The sequence below is a fragment of the Nipponia nippon genome, unplaced genomic scaffold, assembly GCF_047370975.1.
Source record: "Nipponia nippon isolate SJK-2023a ecotype South Korea unplaced genomic scaffold, ASM4737097v1 scaffold_4, whole genome shotgun sequence".
NCBI classification, from domain to species: domain Eukaryota; kingdom Metazoa; phylum Chordata; class Aves; order Pelecaniformes; family Threskiornithidae; genus Nipponia; species Nipponia nippon.
Genome location: NW_028262358.1, coordinates 18,693,591 through 18,710,868, shown reverse-complemented (window position 1 = coordinate 18,710,868; position 17,278 = coordinate 18,693,591). Strand labels below are relative to the sequence as shown.

The window sequence follows — 17,278 nt, the reverse complement described above, 5'->3', positions numbered from 1 at the left end:
ATAATGTTAAGGATAGTTCCCCTTAGTGCCTGGTGGATCTCCTCACTGAAGGGTTGAAAAAAATCACTTAACCATTGAATTGCAATTGCTCAGGTACAGTCAAGCCTGCCTTGGGATTGAGAAGGTACAAGAGAAAGGAAAAGTCAACTCCTGCTCTATTCCTTGGTTCACATGAATCTTCACATGCCCAAAGCCAGTGGTTTCAGCCAAGGACCATCAATAAGGACCAGGCTTTGTATCTCTATACTTATATATTGACTTGCTGAACTCCACCCTGGATGTGTTCTGTTGTCTTCCTCAGGCCCTGAGCTGCTCCCTCCTGGCTGTACTAAGTGATGACATCCAAACTATGCTTCTTCCTTCATTGCAGTAGCTCTTTCTTGGTTCTAGTCCACTTTACTTTCAGGGTGTTAAAACTGCAGCCTGTACTGTACATTTCCTGCCCTCTCTAAAGTGCTGTTTGGATCTGCAGACTTCTGCCTCCAGTTGTTTTGTGACTGAATTATTTATGTGCATACTTTGTTTTTGATCCAGGATGTACCAAGACAGAACGAGGACAGCTCCTATAAGGCTATCTTCCTAAGACACGCTAAGCAGGTATCCTGTCTAAAACATCTTGCTGAAAAATAAATAAAAAAGGCATGTGGACTTGCAAAAAGAAAAACTTATCTCTGATGTTGATACAAATCCATTTAGAAAAATGTTTTTTGGAAATGTAGCTCCATCTTCAAGTGGATACCCTGAAAACAGTATTGATTGACTTGCCAAAACCCCCAGAAAAATGGGACATTCAGCTGGGGTAGATTGGCTAGCCCCATATATCAGAGGAGGATTGGAGATTTGTGGTTGTGCTGGTGATGGGCTTGCACGTGTACCTTTTTTTCTTTTTTTGGCTTTAGTTTGTTTATTTACTGAAAGCAATTAGAAAGCCTTGGGTATTTCCCCCTCTCATCAGCATCATTTTCCATTTGCCTTCACAGCATTTGGAAACCAGACATCAGTCAGCGTTTGAGTAATTGATTCCTGCTCTTTCAGAGCCAAACTCTCTGTGTTCACAGGAGATGCTTTTAATGGTTTAATAAACTGTTATAAAGAACTCCTCGACTTAGTCAAGAGGAAAAAAAATCACTGCCAAAAGTCTTTGCACAATGGACCTCTCGCAGTTAATAGTTATAGCAATGCATGAAGGTGACAACGAACACGGGCTGCCATGCTGAATGCCCAGGGGGTGTCTCGGGAGGGAGGCAGTCAGGGTCACTGGTGGGTGGTTGGCTGAGAGGGAAGCAGGCAGCAGCGCCTGTGCTCCCAGCCCACTCACCCAGCTGCCTGCTGTGCCCGCCCTTTGGCAACTCCCCAGCTAGGGGCTGGTGAAGTCAGCAAGTGTTCCCATCACTGCTGGAAATACCCCACAGTGATGGGGAGTGCCTGTAACTCCCCTGAAGACTCTTGTAGGGAAGGACAAAGAGTGGCCCAGCAGTGTGGAGGGCTTTGTTATGTTCCCATGGGGGTGCTGTTGCTCCTCTGATATAAGCAGAGGTCCTTCTTTGTTGCGACAGTGTGTGAATAAAGAATTCTGGGACAAAAGTGACACAGGAGAAAACTTTATGCTCACAGACCTCTCTTTGCATTTTATTCTGCATTAGGGCTCAGCTATTGATGCCTCGCAGCTGCAACAACTCCTTAATGAAGAGATCCTGAAAGGTAAAGCTTTTACAACCCAGCTAATGTCATTAGTGCTTCCCTATCCTTAGCCTAGGGTAAATTAGACAGAGGATTTAGTGGCGTCCTGATGGTCCTCAAAAAATCCTTAGTGTGGCTTACTGCACTATTGCATCTTGAAGAATGAGAAGTGCCTCCACCAGGGTTCCTTTGGAACAGTTTGGTTTTATCTTTTTTCTAAATCAAAGTAATGTTCACATGAAGAAGGTGATGCAATCCAGACCAGCTGCTAACAGACTCTTTAATGCACGGCTGTTGGCAAAGCTGTGCATCTGTTTGACAGCCAAATTTCACCTTCCCCTCCCAGTTCTCCTGTGGGATAACCGCTGCTCTGCAGACCTACCCTGCCCCATGCTGTCCTTCTTCTGGGTGTCTCTGCAGCCCCCATGAGCACCCGGTGCCCCACCAATTGCAGCAGGAACTCAGTCCCTGGCTGGGCTGCACCAGTGAGCACCCCAGGGAGCTGTGCCTCCCACTCTTCTCACTGTCATCCAGTTTCTCCCAGTTCAGCCCTGGCCTGTATCGCTGCTCTGCAGAGGCCTCAAGCTGGCTTTCAGCATTTCCCAGCCTTCTTAACCTGCCCACCTTGAAAATAGCATGAGACAGGGGCACAGCCAGAGGGCTTGAACCAACATCAGTTGGTTCATCAGTCATGCACAACGCTCAAAGTGCTCCTAGGACTCGCTAATTCACCGTAAATAGCTTTTCTTGTTACTGTTATTTCCCTTATCCTTATTTCAAGAGGGAAGAGTTTCCATCAGGGCAGGTGGGTGGGCAGAGACTGAGCAGAGCAGCTACCTGTGAGCCCAAACAGGGCACCTGTCCTTGGGGAAGGGAGCAGTAGAGTTGTCTGAGACATGTCAGACTCTCTCAGTGGACCTCAGCCTGGCACGTAGCCCTTGCTTCTGTTTGAGACCCTGAGCCAGACCTGGGGCTTGTTAGCTACAGGAGCCTTCACGCTGGTGCCCTCCTTCCCTCTGAATGGTGACCTGGTGCCTCTGTCACCCCCCTCACTCTCGCTGATTCCTTCTGTTTTGTCAATCCTTACAGACGAAATGACCAGCCTGGGAGGAAGATTCAGCTTCGATTCATGCAGAGGCATTTTATCTCTGATGGATGTATCCTTTCAGCAGAAGCAATAAACTTCCCTGGTGCTGCCCATCCTTGCCTTGAGTTATGGCTGAGCTGAGCATCCCAGTGTGAGAACCTGCAAGTAAATATTAGCCACAGTCCTCAATAAATAACCGTCCCAGAGTCTGTGCAGGACTTTGCCATGCATGCCCTGGTGTGTCGGTGGAAAGCTGAGGGTCAACCTTCTGCTTCCAGCTAACTCTTTGCTCTTATTTTCACCTCTGCAGGGCCCAGGGCTTGGCTAAGCTTCACCCTTGGGTGCAGGGTCCCAGGCAGAGCCCGAAGCCAGGAGGCAGCATAGAGCTCAGGCATAGCTCAGCTCTTCCATCACGGCTGCAGCCATGCTGGCCTGTGATGGCAGCTCGAGCAGCCTGCTAGCACCACCAGCAAAGCTGGTGTTAGGGGAAGAAGCACTATCATCACCGAATCACAGGCACTTGCCTGGCAGACTATTCATACTTTCCAGTGTACCTTCCTTATTTAGATGGATCACACGGTCTTTTTACTGTTAACAAGACAACACTGGAAACACATTGCTGGCTGTTGTAGAACAAGAGGGCTGCTTGATGAAAACATAAATTCTCTTCCGTGTGTTTTCTCCCCCTTGCTTGCTCACTGTCTCTTTTCTTCCATGCTTTGAAATAACTTTGAGACATTTTCAGACCTTTACAAACTGCCAGGGAATGAATAAAAATGACCAGAAGTCCCTCTCTCTTTCCAGCTTTCCGCATCTAGCCAGTGAAAGAGACTTCTCCCCCTTTCCAAAGCCCATCCTAGGCTAAGTGGGCGCTGTGAATGCATGGCACGTGCAAAGAGCTGACAAAGCCACTGCTCTGCTTTAGTTCAGCATGGATTTTTCATTCTCTGGGCTGCATACAACCCATGTACAGTGTGACCTATCCTGGCCTGCAAAGACAGGATCAGCTTTTTTCAGTCAGGTTTCATGGCAGTGGCACTTGTCTGCTTATATTTAACCGGTGATGAGTTTTGTTTTCAGGGAGTTTTCGACATCCCAGCTGCATTGGGTGAGGTGCTGCATGTCTGCCCAGGACTCCTAGATGGTGTACAGAGGGGAGCAGGTCCACTGACATAGTCCTTCGAGCATCCATGGGAGATACCTGCTGACACCCATGGGCTCCTGCAGCTCATGGTAGGGAAATGTTTTCTTGCCTGCAGCATAAGCATGGCTCAAAGGCTGCTGCTGCCTTCTGATGGCAGGCATCAGGATCAGCTCCTCATGCTCTTGGCTCCTTCAGCGCCTGTTCCTCCAGAAGGATCCAGGCAGAGCTAATACTGTGCTGCCTCAGGCACAGAGGCAAGGCAATGTGCACATGTGGCCTGGAGCATGGGGTCTTGTTCATCCACAGGGGTCTCTGTACTCAGTGGCTAAATGGTTAAAGGCACCATATAAATAGAAACCTTTTGTTGTTTGTGAGCACAGGTATGAGCAGCTGTACAATGTGCCAAAGAAAGTGAATTTAACTGTTAAGCATAATTAAGAGCAGAAAAGCTCTTGGCTTTCTCAACACAAAGTAACAAATGGAAGAGACTGCATCTTATGTCTTTATGTAAAGCCAGCATCCTTGGGAATGAAGACAGCCAGGTTTAGCTCTCATTAACTGTTCAATTCTTAACTAAATGCACAGATCAACTCGAACGGGCGACTCACACTGCAGGAGTTCAGGAGCCTCTGGCAAAGACTCACTAAGTACATGGTACGTGGGGGCTGCTCTCTCTCCTCTACTGATACTGTACTCTTGGGCTTTTCATCAGCAGGGTGCAGGTGCTCTGTGATATCAAAGCACTGGGGGGAAAAAGGTTGCAGAGGTTGCTTGCTTAGTGGGTCAGATTTCCATCCTTTCATGCAAAGGTTAAGAGCTCAGGAAGCAGTAGTGTGTGTGAAGTGCTGCAAACGAGCAGCTGAGGCTTTTCTAGATCAGGGAATATTGAAGAAAAAGTGGGAAAAGGTATGAAGGCCAATTAGGCTCAGAATTTGATGGAAATCTCTGTTTGTGTGCCACCACTGGCAATTTTTTAAAAAGCTTTCTAAGCTGAAATGGGTTCTTGAACAGAGTAATCTGAAAAATGTCACTTCCTCATTGCTGCAGTTTGTAGCGTAGGATCTGATGAAAGTTTTTCTGGGAGAAATGTCTCTGCTCCAGGGTAAGCACTGGAAGCAGTGAGGACAGTAACTTGGTATTTAGGGTCCCTCCTAAATTCAGGCAGCTTGTCTGTGTCAGACCCTTCTCCCCCCAGTCTTGCTGAAGAATGGGAAGATTTTCTGAAGCCTCAAAGTTGTGTGGGCTCTGCTTTGTTTCATCCCTCTTGAGATGGTCTGAGGCCACCTAGGACATGGGGTGCCAGTTTCCCATCTAGCAATGGTGGTCTTCCCACTGACAGCACCTCAGATGTGGCTTGTGGGGTTTCAACGGTGTGTTGGGAAAGATGACCCCACACCATTCTGGGACTCAGGGACCCCTGGCTTACTTCAAGCATTACAGACAATGTCTTTTTGTCAGTGGAGTTGTGAGTATTCCCATTGCTACCTGCACACACGAACCAGGGAGAGTGAGCAAAAAGACTTCCACCCACCCAAAACTGTGGGATTTCTTACACCGTAATATACTGTCTGAGCCTTCTGTAAATGGGTCTCCCTTGTTGTAGTCACCCCATCTCATCTGTTGAACTTCCTTGCAACCTATTTATTAAGGAGGGAAAGCATCCTACATAATTAGATATAGTAGTAAATTTGGGGAATGCTGATACGAGCATGAAATCTGCCTTTACACTGTTTTTTAGGATATCTTCAGGAAGGAAGACAGAAATCATTCTGGATTTCTTGATGTGTCTGAATTTAAGAGCGCGATACAGACAGCAGGTACGTCCGTAGGTGCTGAGCAGCTCCCTTTCTTGTCCCTGTGCCAGTGAAGGAAAGGATGAAAAAGAGAAAGGGAAGAAAGAAGAGCTTCAGGGAGAAAGTGGTTTGGATTGCACAGAGGTGCCAGTTAGATCACAGCACTGCTCGGAGGTCTGCATTGTTTTAGGGCATTGAGACAGAAAGCTCATTTCATGGAGAAACCTTTTGCACTGCAGCTGGGGAGCCAGCAGGGAGATGCAGAGAAGCACAGCACTGGCCAGAGCCTGCAGACTGGTTTATCCGTAATCTCTCTAGGTCACGGACAAAACATCCAGCAGAGGAAAGGAGCAAGGAACAGTCGATGCTTGCACTTGCCCCAATTCCTGCAGTTTCTCTTCAGGGCAGTGACTAAGTCTGTAAGGGAAAGCCACAGTGACAGACATTTATTTAGTTTGCACTGACCTCTGTTGGCTACACGAATGCTGAAACTTGCAGGGAGTGCATGGGACCCCTTCACATCCATGAAGTATTTTAGCTGGGTCATCTCTCCAGAGACTTTTGGTACAGTAGAGAAGCTCCCATTTGGCTACCTGGAGCCTGGAGCGATGTTGTCCCCAGAAGGAACCTGGTGCAGAAGTGCTATCCATGGAAGCCATCACCTCAAGGGATGTACATGTAATATTTTGTTGCTGAGAGGTGGGCAGAGCGTTAGCATCTGCCTGAGGAGAGCAACACTAATGCGTCAAATGTCAAAGGAGAAGCTGCCAGGTCCGTTCTGTAAGAAAGTCGCTAAAGTGTAAAACTGGGAGGAAAATTGTACATTGAGAAGCCCTGGCAGCTGAAACAGTGCAGCTATGTGAAGGGATAAAAAGGCACTATTAAATGGCGAGTTCAGTACGTGTTAGGCTATAAGCAGTTCTGACTGGGGGGCAAAAAGAAAATTATAAGCTCATTCTTGCCTTCTTCTGAGTCAGACAGATGCATTTGAATCTGGCTTTGCATTGGGATGATCACTGTCCTGGCTTTTAAGCAGGAAGGAGTGGACAGCCTCAGAAAGAGCTTGGGAGGTCAGTGTTACCGCTGGGAATGGCACTAATATATCGAAATACAGCTCCCAGCCAGCTGTTCCCTGAAGCATTCAGCGCTTTCCCCAGCAAAATACTGAAGTGTGTGCTTAATTTTCACTGTTGTCCTAAAGCTTCAAAGCATAATAATGATGGGTCAAATTTTCTGCCAGAGTAAAGCAGGCTAGTTGCATTAACAGCAGTGCTGCTGTGAAATGCAGGAGCATTGGCCTGGGGTATTTACAAACTCCTCACTGGCAGTATTAAATGCATAAAAAAATAGGGAAACATGAAGTCTGTATTTGAAAGCTTGACTAAAACCAGATTGAGGAATCCAGCAGACAAAATGTGTGGGGAGTAACCTTGCAAATAAGCAACAGAACATAACTGAAATGTCTTGGGAACAAGACTGACACTTCAGTGTTGTTGATAAGGTTAATTGAGAGACATTGCCAGGTGAGAAGATTTCAGAGCAAATATATCCCAGACTGACCATGCCAAATTGTCAGTGTTTTACTTAAGACATGATTATGGCATCTCATAAGAAGCACTGCAATGCTTGCTGGAATCTGCTCTCCAGAGAGAGCTTGATTGAATTCCCACTGCCGTCAAAAGGTTAAAAATGAGATAGGATTAATTGCTGACTACTACAGTGGTTCTTGGCAGTGGTTTAAAACCAGAATCAAAGAAGAAATTTCATTAATTAGATTTTTTAATTACTATCTTTTTCTCCTAGACAAAAATCTGAAATCAGGTTTATCTTAATTTGAAATGTATCTCAAACCCAAATGTATTTCCATTATTTAAATATTGAGCATTGTGTGTCTGCTTCCTGCTGGAGACCTTCTCCAACTACACTCATGCAACCAAAGTTCATTGACGTACTAACCCACTTCCATCAGCTGTATCTCCCCCTGCACAGGTGTAGAGAAATCGTTTCCTTCTTTTCTGCTTATTCAACTAATTTGGCTCCATGATGAGTTCATTTAAACCTGAAAAGCTTAGAGCTAGCTGAAAAAGCAGGAAAGCTACTTCTTTTCCAGCTGAGCCACTAAAAACTAGGAGTGAGCAAATGAGACTTTTCTGAAGTCTCAGGGAATGCATTAAACCGAAGCTATCAGTCCAGCTCTCTGCAGAAAATTTCTCTTTTGTTTAGCAAATCAGCTTTTAGTGCCAAATATATTTAAATCATTTCTCTTATGTAGCCAGCACATTTAGGGTAGTTTTATTTAACTAATAAAAGAATCATTCTGAAAAGCAATTTTTGTTCGTTCAATTGAATACCAATTTCCATCCAAACAGACTGTGACACAAATACTGAATAATCAGCTAATAAAACAGAAATGCACCCTTCATCATTTTCTAATAGAAGAGAAAATGTAAAAATTAAGAATCCCAGGCATGCTATACTGCATAATAGCATGAACATGCGGTATCTTCCTGTTTAGCAGAAAGCGCCAGTGGTATTGTAAATGCTACGCTCAGACTTTAACGTTATGAGCCAAAGAAAATCACCCTTTCATATAGAAAATAAAAGCTAAAAAGGCAAAGCAAGGTAACACTAGATTAGTTAGCTCTATGTTTCCTGCTTGCTGACCTAAGCCACAATTCGAGGAATTGACTAAATGGACTTTGATTTTCCATCACCCTACCCTGACTCTTACGCACAAACCTGGGGGAAAGGCAAGCTGCCATCCAGGGATGCAGAGGAGACCCAGCATGACGGGGTGGGAGGCTGAGGGAGAGCCCCAGCTTCTTTGCAGGGTGCACAAGGCCAGCAGAGCCGGTCCATTATCCCACAGCGAGTCCCCAATGCTGTCATTCCTCTTCCCTCCACAGGTCTGGCCGCTAACGAGCAGCTGCTGCTCCTGATGACCCTGCGGTATGGCGATGCTGCCAGGAGAATTGGCTTCTCTGACTTTGTGTGCTGCATGCTGCGCCTTGAAACCATGACCTGTGAGTCTTGGCGCCGGGGCCTGGGGTCAGGCAGGGGATGTGGCAGCAGGGTCTCTCCCAGGGGAGCTTGCAAAGCCAGACTGAGAGCAGTGGCAGAAGGCATGAGACATGCTGCTAGACATGATGCTGCATGTCTAACAGCGTAGCTTGGAAATAACAAACCTGCCCAAAATCCAGGCATGGTCCAGGCATCCCTTTGGGCAGCCTGTCTGCCAGAACCAGATTTGCCTCCTGCCCACAGGAACAACTGGCTGGTAGAGAGCAGTTTAGTGCTGGGAGAAGGCAGCAGCTGGGAATACAGTGATGCCTTGGCTGAAAGGGGCTGGAAGGAAGGTCGGCCCCCAGATTCCTGTCCGAGCTCATCAGACCGCCTGTGGGCTGCAGTAGCACCACGCTGCCCTGTGTTTTTCCCAGCTGAGGAGCAATGGTAATGTATATCCAGAGCTTCTTCAGCTGCCAATCCTTTTTTTACTGCATGAATTTAGCCTGGACTTTGCAGGCGTGTCCTTAGAGCCCCTATGCACTAAGACTTGTTTTCTAAAAACAAGGTGTGTCTTTGTGCTGGTGCCCTTCCACACAAGCCTGAGCATCCTGATCCACAGCAGAGCTTCCTCCAGGGTGGTGTGGAGCGTTGCTGGTACCACAGCGGGGAGACTACATGCATTCAGAGCCAGTGAAGAGGAAAGAGGCAACTCATGTCAAGTGGAAGGCTTTCTCTTTTGGTTAAAAGTCAGAGGCAAGCGAGGTGCCTTTTTTTTTTTTACTGCACAGGTGTTCCCACCAACTTCAGTGAAGTTCTCTCAGTTTTTTGGTAAGGCGAAGGTCTGAGATCCTTCTCAGTGGATCAACAAAGCTGTGTTGTGTCCAGCTATTGTCTGGCAGTTGCAAGGAGGGAGTGTCTGTAAATAAGCCTTTGCCTAAAAGTAAATGGAATTCTATTTTACAAAAGCATAATTTTTACTATTTATAAGTATTTTGACTGGAAATACTGGTAGTTAAACAAACCAGTCGTCACCCATGTGCTAGAACATTGCTATAGCAATTTAGTTCATCTTTGGAATGAGCTGGATTTCAACAGTGCATGGAAATGAATGTTCATTTTTTGCCCATGTGTTTTTACCACTGATGTTTTATGGGCCAATAGTGGTCAGCGGATCCACCTGGATGACACTGCCTAAAATCCCATTTCAAGGCAGTACAGCAGAAGCAGCTCAAAAGTCAGAATATGTCCCGATTCCAATGCTTCCATTAAAAACAAACAACTTGTAAACACCCATTTTTTGTGATTATACATGTCACTTGCTGTAGATGAAAATTCTTATGCCTAAATTAGTACCATGGCATTTTTTTTTTTCATCTTAAAAAAGACCCTCTTACATTTTAAGTGCCAGTGTAAAGACAGCTCCTTTACATCCATGTGGAAACGAATCTCTAAAAGTTTCATTACTGCCTGTAATGAGTATCTTAAAATGCACTCAAGTCTTTCATTTATCACTTTACAGAGGGTTTAATGTGGAATACATTTCTCAAACTTTTCAAATCATTGCGAATAAGATTTTTACAGGAGAGGATAAGGGTGCTAAGTGGGAATAAAAGGCAGTCCACCTTTATGATGATATGAACGCAGCAGGGAAGATAAAATCTGTCCCATTAAATCATTACTCATCCTTTCAAGATAGCCAGGCATGAGACCCAAGCCAAAAGCAGCAGCTTCTTTGCAAACTCTATTTAACTGGAATTAATGAAGCGGTAAAGGGGCACTTACCTCTGCCCAGAGGAGGTGACTTCAGTGCTGTAGTTTGTTCCTAGAAAGACTGCAAGCTCAGCCCTGCAAATACAACCTTGTCAAGGGGATGGGCACAACATGGGGATTTCCTTGTTCTAAGCCTTTCTTCAGAGCACTATAGGCTGGATGTGCTTCATCGTGTTAGCTTTCCTCCCTGCCTTCTCTCTGCTCTGGATCATATAGGTAGCTCTGATTGGCTCCTAAGGGGCCGACGAGCAATGCACCCCTGTGCCCTGTTCCCACACTCTCCCAGCAGCTTTGCACTTTTGTCTAAAGCCGAGCAGGTTTCAAAACATTTGTGATCTTGCAATGTCTTTTCCATTCAGGGTGGGAAACAGGCTCCTGGAGAAATGTGTCATTCAAGGATAGACAGACCTAAATTTGTTTCAACTTTTTATTACTGTTTATAACAGCACATTTCTAGGAGAAAAGTAGTTTAAAAATAAATAAAATGAACTCAAAATACTGTGTTTTGACTTCGTTCAAACACTTGGGTTTGAACATTTCTCCTAGACAAACTGCAATATAAATGTGCACATAGAATATCAATATTTGAATGAATTTAAATTTTCTGATGGCAAAGTGTTCTGTCAGAAAACTTTCAGCAATGTTAATTTCAAACTCTAGCTGAATAACAGCAGCATCTGCATTTATATTCCCTGGAAAAATCTTGCAAGGCATACTAATAACTTCAAGAGAATCACTTTCTTTAGGGCACACTGTGATCACCCACTGCCAGGGAGGATGGAAAAGGATCAACAGAAAGTTTCCCTGTGGGAAGATGTGTTTCATTAGTTCACCCTTCTCCTGTCAGTCTTCAGGCGGGAGCTACTGTTGAAACAAATTATGAGAGCAGATGAAAGCAGTCACATTGAACACCCCCTGTCCCTACACTTTTGCCAAATTCTGGCCCTGCAATTGTGCTGCCTTCGCAGGCTGTGATCCAAGGGAGAAGGCTGAAGGGGTACCCAGCACAGAAATGAGATGTGGCTAGGCGGGACAGCATCCCAGCACAGGGATTGCAGCTCTGCTCCTCAGCTGCCGCAGCCTTATGTCTGCATAGCCTTCTTGCTTCTTCCTCATGAAATACAATTTTCTTTGTTCTACCCCTAGATGCATTTCAAAACTTGGCAGCAGGCGGATCACAAGTTTCGATGACAGCAACGGAGGTGAGGATGCTCCTTCCTTCTCTTCTCTCCAGGCCCAAAGGGGGACCACTGAATATGTTAGCAGGAGGGTGAAGTTAAAGATGATGTGTGATGTATGTTGCTAGGGGTTTTCCATCTGACACCAACAGCAGTGAGGGTTTCGCCTGGCTGGATGTGCGTAATGGGCAGCCGGGAGGTATTTCCCTGGGGTTCCCTGGCCGCAGTTATGCAGTCTCACTGGGGTGAGTACAGCTCAGTGGTGGCCATCCACGTCCAAAGCACAGAGTCTTCCCTTACTGACGCCAGACTGTCATCGCTGGAAACGTTGCTCAAAGTGACTTTGAGGAAGTGACAAAAAAATATCCATGCCCTCATTTCTTACTGCCCCATCTGTTAATTCTGCATTGCAAAACATCTTGGTTTTAAGAAAGAAATAGCAGACAAATGCTTGCTGCTGCTGTTTGTGTTAAAAGCACAGCCTGAAGGATAGCTAGCCGAATGGGGATACATCAAGCTTTTTATCAGCTAGTCTGAAGCAAAAATCCTGCTGTGCTCCGTAGTGATATGCCTGAGTGCTGCATTTTATCAGTCTGGGGACTGTTGTTTGACAATACAGTGTTTAAAAAGATTTTTTTTAAAAAACCTTCTACAATCTTGCTGGCTGCTGTTTACACTTTGTGGTTAGTTCAGTGGCTCGTAGTTCATTAGATCTTTGCTGCACCAAGAGCTGAGCACCAAGCAGAGAACCTGTTTTACGGGGTAGTCTGTAGGATAACCACATTCCCAGAGCCTGCCACCCCTTCCACTAGCGATCATGGAGGTGCCATCCTTTCCCAGCAATTGCTCGTGCTGCAGCTGCTGCTGCAATAATTTATCACGGAAATCAACATATGGAAAGTGTTTGTAGGTCTGAATTGTAATAAGGGAAAAAGGCAGTTCCAAAACCCCTTAACTATCCAGTGCAGGACAAAAGGGCTGTAGTCACTGGGTCACAACCTGAAGATACTGAGGCACATGTCTGAAGACTTAGCGTAACATCACTATCTAATGAACCTTTTCTTCTCCTTTTTCCAGTGGCTGACTCTTGTCATGTACACCTAAAGAGATGTCAGAGCTTAATGTGGCTGGTAAGAAATCTCATTAGTACTATACATACCGAGAAGAAAGGGGGGGTGTCCTTACAGCAGCCACAGTGAACATGGGTGGGGGCCTTACAGAAAGCTCACCCTGGGGTTATGGTGGGTTTTGAGAGGAAGAGAAAAGGCGAGAGCTGCAGCGTGAGTGGGGCTGGAGAGGGGCTGCAAAGGGAACTGGACTTTGGGCAATTTTTTCTGGGGAATTGCTGATGGCCTTATCAGTTGCTTAGATCACCAATGGCTCAGTTAGCCACTTGCCCCCCTGTTCCCAGCTGAGGTAATACATTTTCAATAGATCAACTAGCAGAACTTGTCTTTTTTGTCTTCTTCGAAGGGATGCAGTTACTCCTGCATATCTTACATAGATGTAGCAGATGTAAAGCCAAGTAGAGGGTGGGGATATGAAGTCAAATTTCTTGGTCAGTCTGATTTCACATTTTTAACTGAATTATGTAAATTAGTTTACCTTTGAACAACAGTCCCTACCATGTGTTTCGTTTGATGTTTACTCCCTCCATGTCAGACCTGGAGAGGGGCTTTTTTGCCCTGAAGTTTACCTGGACTTTCCAATTCTGCTTCTTGGTTCTAGGGAAGAACTCTGCCTTTTCCTACAAAACTTGTCCTGCTTATCCATCCATAAACTGTCTCAGCTGTCATGTTTCTACTGACCGGCTGGGATGCAGCTGTTCCCGGTTGCAGTGGGTAAAGCATTAGTGCTGGTCCCAGACAGTTGGCACTGAGGAGAAAACAGGGAGGAAACCTAGTCATTAGAGAAAAGGTACAATGGAGAGCCAGCAGCCTCTTGCCATTGTGCTGTGGTTGACCCCAAGAACTCATGGAGCACCCTTGGACAAAGTCACATGCTTTTCTTATCAATCCAGTTCAAAAACTGAGTGAAAAAACCCAAAAAACCAGGACCTTCATTGAAATCCAGGGAGTGCGTCCAGATGAGCCTTCCTATAGACAGGTATTACGATAATTAATAATACATGAACAGCATCTCTGGTATCTCACGTCCTGTTTCTGAAGGCAGTTGACATTGGATGCCAGCTTTGGTAGAAGTTGAAAGAGGAAATGTATAATCAGGGTGTAAATTACACTCCCCCAGGGAGAAAGCATGGTAGATTCAGACCCAAGGCAGGGATGGCTCTGTGTCTTTCACCCTTGGCTCCAGAACAGCATTCGTGCCCAGCTGCTCCTCTATTTTGGCTCCTAATTGCATCCAGTGTGTCCATCCACAGCAGGAGCTGGGCTTCACCACTCAACACTGTGATGCCTTCACCTCTCTGAGCTCTGTTTGCACACAGTTATTTGCTTGAAAGTCTGCCCTTTGCATTCAGAGAGCTTTGGACAATGCACCTTCCCTTTGTCACAGCAAAATGGTATTTTGATGTTTTGATGTGTAGAAACAGATTATTCACAACACAGCACCCACCCCTTGCACCGCAGACTATCGTGAGGTAAATATGAGACTAGAAGGACCTCATTTTGGGGCATGAAGTTGCTTAAATCATTGCTTGAAAATGATATTCATAGTCTATTTAGTCTTCTTTTTTTCCTTTCATGAATCATTCATAAACTGATCATAACTTCTGCAAATATATCATTAATCATAATTTTCTCTTACTGGTTTTGAATGAAATTCTGCCTGTAGGGTGTTCATAAGCAGTTCACTTGAACAATTCAGCAGCCACTTGCAGCCAGAGACTGGGCAGTCACAGCATGGGCCCCTCAGAGGACTGAAATTCTTTAAACTAGAGCCTAACAAACCATGAGCAATCTGACCAGACACACTTGGTGTTTGTTGGAAAAAAAATCTGTTGAAAAATATATTCTCATGAGTGATTTCTGAAGACTGACCTCCAGCTGTCTGTGTTTTGAGTGAGTCTACTTCTGTTTTAGGTGGCTTTTCTGCTCCCCAGTATGACACAGCCCAAGACCATCGTATACAAGAGAGCCATCCATGGGGCTCTTGAGAAACCAAACACTGTGAAGGAGTGAAGCCAGATTTCTTATGGATATTTGCTTACGCTTCATGGTACTCAGATGTCTGGATGGAGAGTCCTTTTCAGGCAAACTGGAGTTGCTTTGGAGAGAGAAGAGGAGATAATGAGAGAGACCCATGGGCAAGCTTGTAGTACTTAATGGTTGGGGCAAGCTGGAAGCACTGAATATAATCTCCTCTCATCTTCATGTACATAGGATGGCTGGTTTTCCCGGTTAATGCACAGAAATCAGGAACAGCTCCATTAACTTCATTGCAAGTAAGAACAGAATCAGGCCTTTTGTGTGGAAGGAGTGACTATAGCTTAGTTAACAGAAACAATTAAGACACAGTTTTATTTGAATTATTTCTTAGTTTGCTTGTGTGCCATTTCTAAATGCCAGAAAAAGGTTGAAGAAATTAATCATAATTCATAAATAACACTAGGAGCTTTGCAATTTTTTTTTACTTTTTATTAATTAAAAAACCCCAATAAATAAAGAAAGTTTTATGCATACTTGTGTTCATCAACTGTAGGGATTCCATTTTATTTGCTACAGCAATGAAGAGGCATATTAGAGTCGTAGAACAGGTTGTTCAGTGTTTTTTTCTGATTTCCAGCATCTATATCAGGACTGTCTGGGAAGAGACAAATTTATCTGAACTGCATGGTCTTTCTCTGTCCTACTGTCTTTAAAAATACAGGGCTTCTTCAGATATAATTCCTGCTCAAAAGTTTAACTTAAATCTGCTAAATAGCTGTAACCTGTCTGTAGTCCATATGCAAACTCCATTTTCATACATTTTTATCATGGTGATAAAAGCAAATCTAGTGATCTATTCTACTCAACTATTGAAAAAAAAAAATCTCTGACAACTCTATTTGTGAAAATGCCAAAAAGAAGGATGCAAATGTCGATGGATAAAAGTGATTCAGGGTTGCCATGGCAATATAATTCACACCATGCCTCACCCAGACCTTCCGCACAAGTTTCCATTGAGGCGTCCACACACTAGCAACAGATTTACTTATTTGGCAGTGAGACATTACACGCTGGAGCAACAACTACGTCATAAGGTAAAGAAGGGACCCGTGTCTTTGTTATCATGAGGTCAGTCTGTGGCAGTGTCTCGTTCTGCAGCTTGGAGAGCATTACTCATGTTGGTAGGTTGTATGCAAGCGGGGCCACTGAACCCACCCTTTCACTGAAAATGTGGGGAAAGAGAAATCAGTAACATTAGACTTCTAATATTTCACAGTTATTTTTAAACAAACCAATTCCATCTCCAAAGTGTGACTTACACATCCCTCCTGAAATCATTAATCATTAATTAAGCTCTCTGAAAATAAAACCAAAAGTTGGCAAAGAGAGAAGATAAATAAAAAAGGTGGTCGTGGAAAATTAAATATGCTTTGCTAAAAAAGCACAATAGTAGATCCATTGCAGAGAAGTACACTTGGTTAGTTTAGCCTGGGAATTCAAAAAGGGTAAGTAGAAATCTGGAAGTATTTCTCTATGACATCCACCCCACAGTTCAGGGATGCTCAAGCTGGCTCAGACCTACTGGGGACAAGCTATTTGTAGCTACACAGAAGTCACTCATGGTAAAATTGTGAAATTCAGTCCAAGTCAACAGGTTTAAATACATTCTTGTTGTATGAAAGTCCCACCTATAAAAATACCAAGCTGTTAAGATCAGCACATTAAGATCAGTCTTAAAAATCTTCATTTGCAGACAATATGGATTACGTTTCCTTTTGTTACGATATATAATTGCCTTTCTGTGGAAGGCAATTCTGCTTGTTGTGAGACAAAGATCCTTGTCTCTAATAACTTAGTCTGGCCACAGACTAAAATGTTTCTTCTTCATTAAAAAGCTAGCAGCAGACACCAGACATCCCAGGTGAGAAACACCACCACTATATAAGGTTGTTTCCCTGTGGATGGATGCTGGGGATGCCAGCTCTTCTCACGCAAGGGGTGCGTGCATGCCCTTGCCCAGAGTCCCTGCAGCCGGTTGCCGCTGCAAATGCTGCCAGCCAGAGCCCACCTCCGCCTCCATTGCGCCAACCCTTCACTCTGGTGCATGTGGTCCGTGCACGCCAGCGGTCTCAGGGACGAACCTACGGCCCCGTTGGGTTTGCGGGCTGGTGCCTGCATGCTGATCCTGCACTGGGGCAGAAAGTAATAACTCACTGCTGTCAAGCTGAGCGTGGCTGCCTGTCTGTAGTGTTGGAAGAATTGGTATTCCACTTGATTTATACTTCCAACCAAGCTAATTAAGCAACAATTCAGGAGGAATCCATCATTGTGACAGACTTGTTGATTAACCAGCCCACAAGCAAAGTCAAGGGTGTTTGGTAGCCTGAAAAAAAAAAAAATCGGGTCAATAGGGAGAAAAACAATGTTTTGGCCATAATACAGCAGTGACTATTATTTCCAAAAGCAACAAGAAGCTTAATACATTTCACAAACACAGGGGCCAACATTAAAAA

The 17,278-nt window shown here is 44.8% G+C and overlaps 1 protein-coding gene across 1 annotated transcript in view; it reads left to right on the top strand.

The window, feature by feature from the left end:
• The window catches only part of CAPN13 (calpain 13), a 68,077-nt gene extending 52,982 nt beyond the window's left edge, over nucleotides 1-15,095 (top strand). Inside the window, exons 21-29 of the mRNA XM_087776125.1 lie at nucleotides 535-597; nucleotides 1,644-1,701; nucleotides 2,770-2,837; nucleotides 4,497-4,565; nucleotides 5,650-5,728; nucleotides 8,611-8,727; nucleotides 11,627-11,682; nucleotides 12,736-12,788; nucleotides 14,700-15,095. Coding sequence (XP_087632251.1) covers nucleotides 535-597; nucleotides 1,644-1,701; nucleotides 2,770-2,837; nucleotides 4,497-4,565; nucleotides 5,650-5,728; nucleotides 8,611-8,727; nucleotides 11,627-11,682; nucleotides 12,736-12,762 — 537 coding nt within the window. The 3' untranslated portion in view covers nucleotides 12,763-12,788; nucleotides 14,700-15,095. The remainder of the gene's footprint in view (nucleotides 1-534; nucleotides 598-1,643; nucleotides 1,702-2,769; nucleotides 2,838-4,496; nucleotides 4,566-5,649; nucleotides 5,729-8,610; nucleotides 8,728-11,626; nucleotides 11,683-12,735; nucleotides 12,789-14,699) is intronic.
• Nucleotides 15,096-17,278: the final 2,183 nt, after the last annotated feature.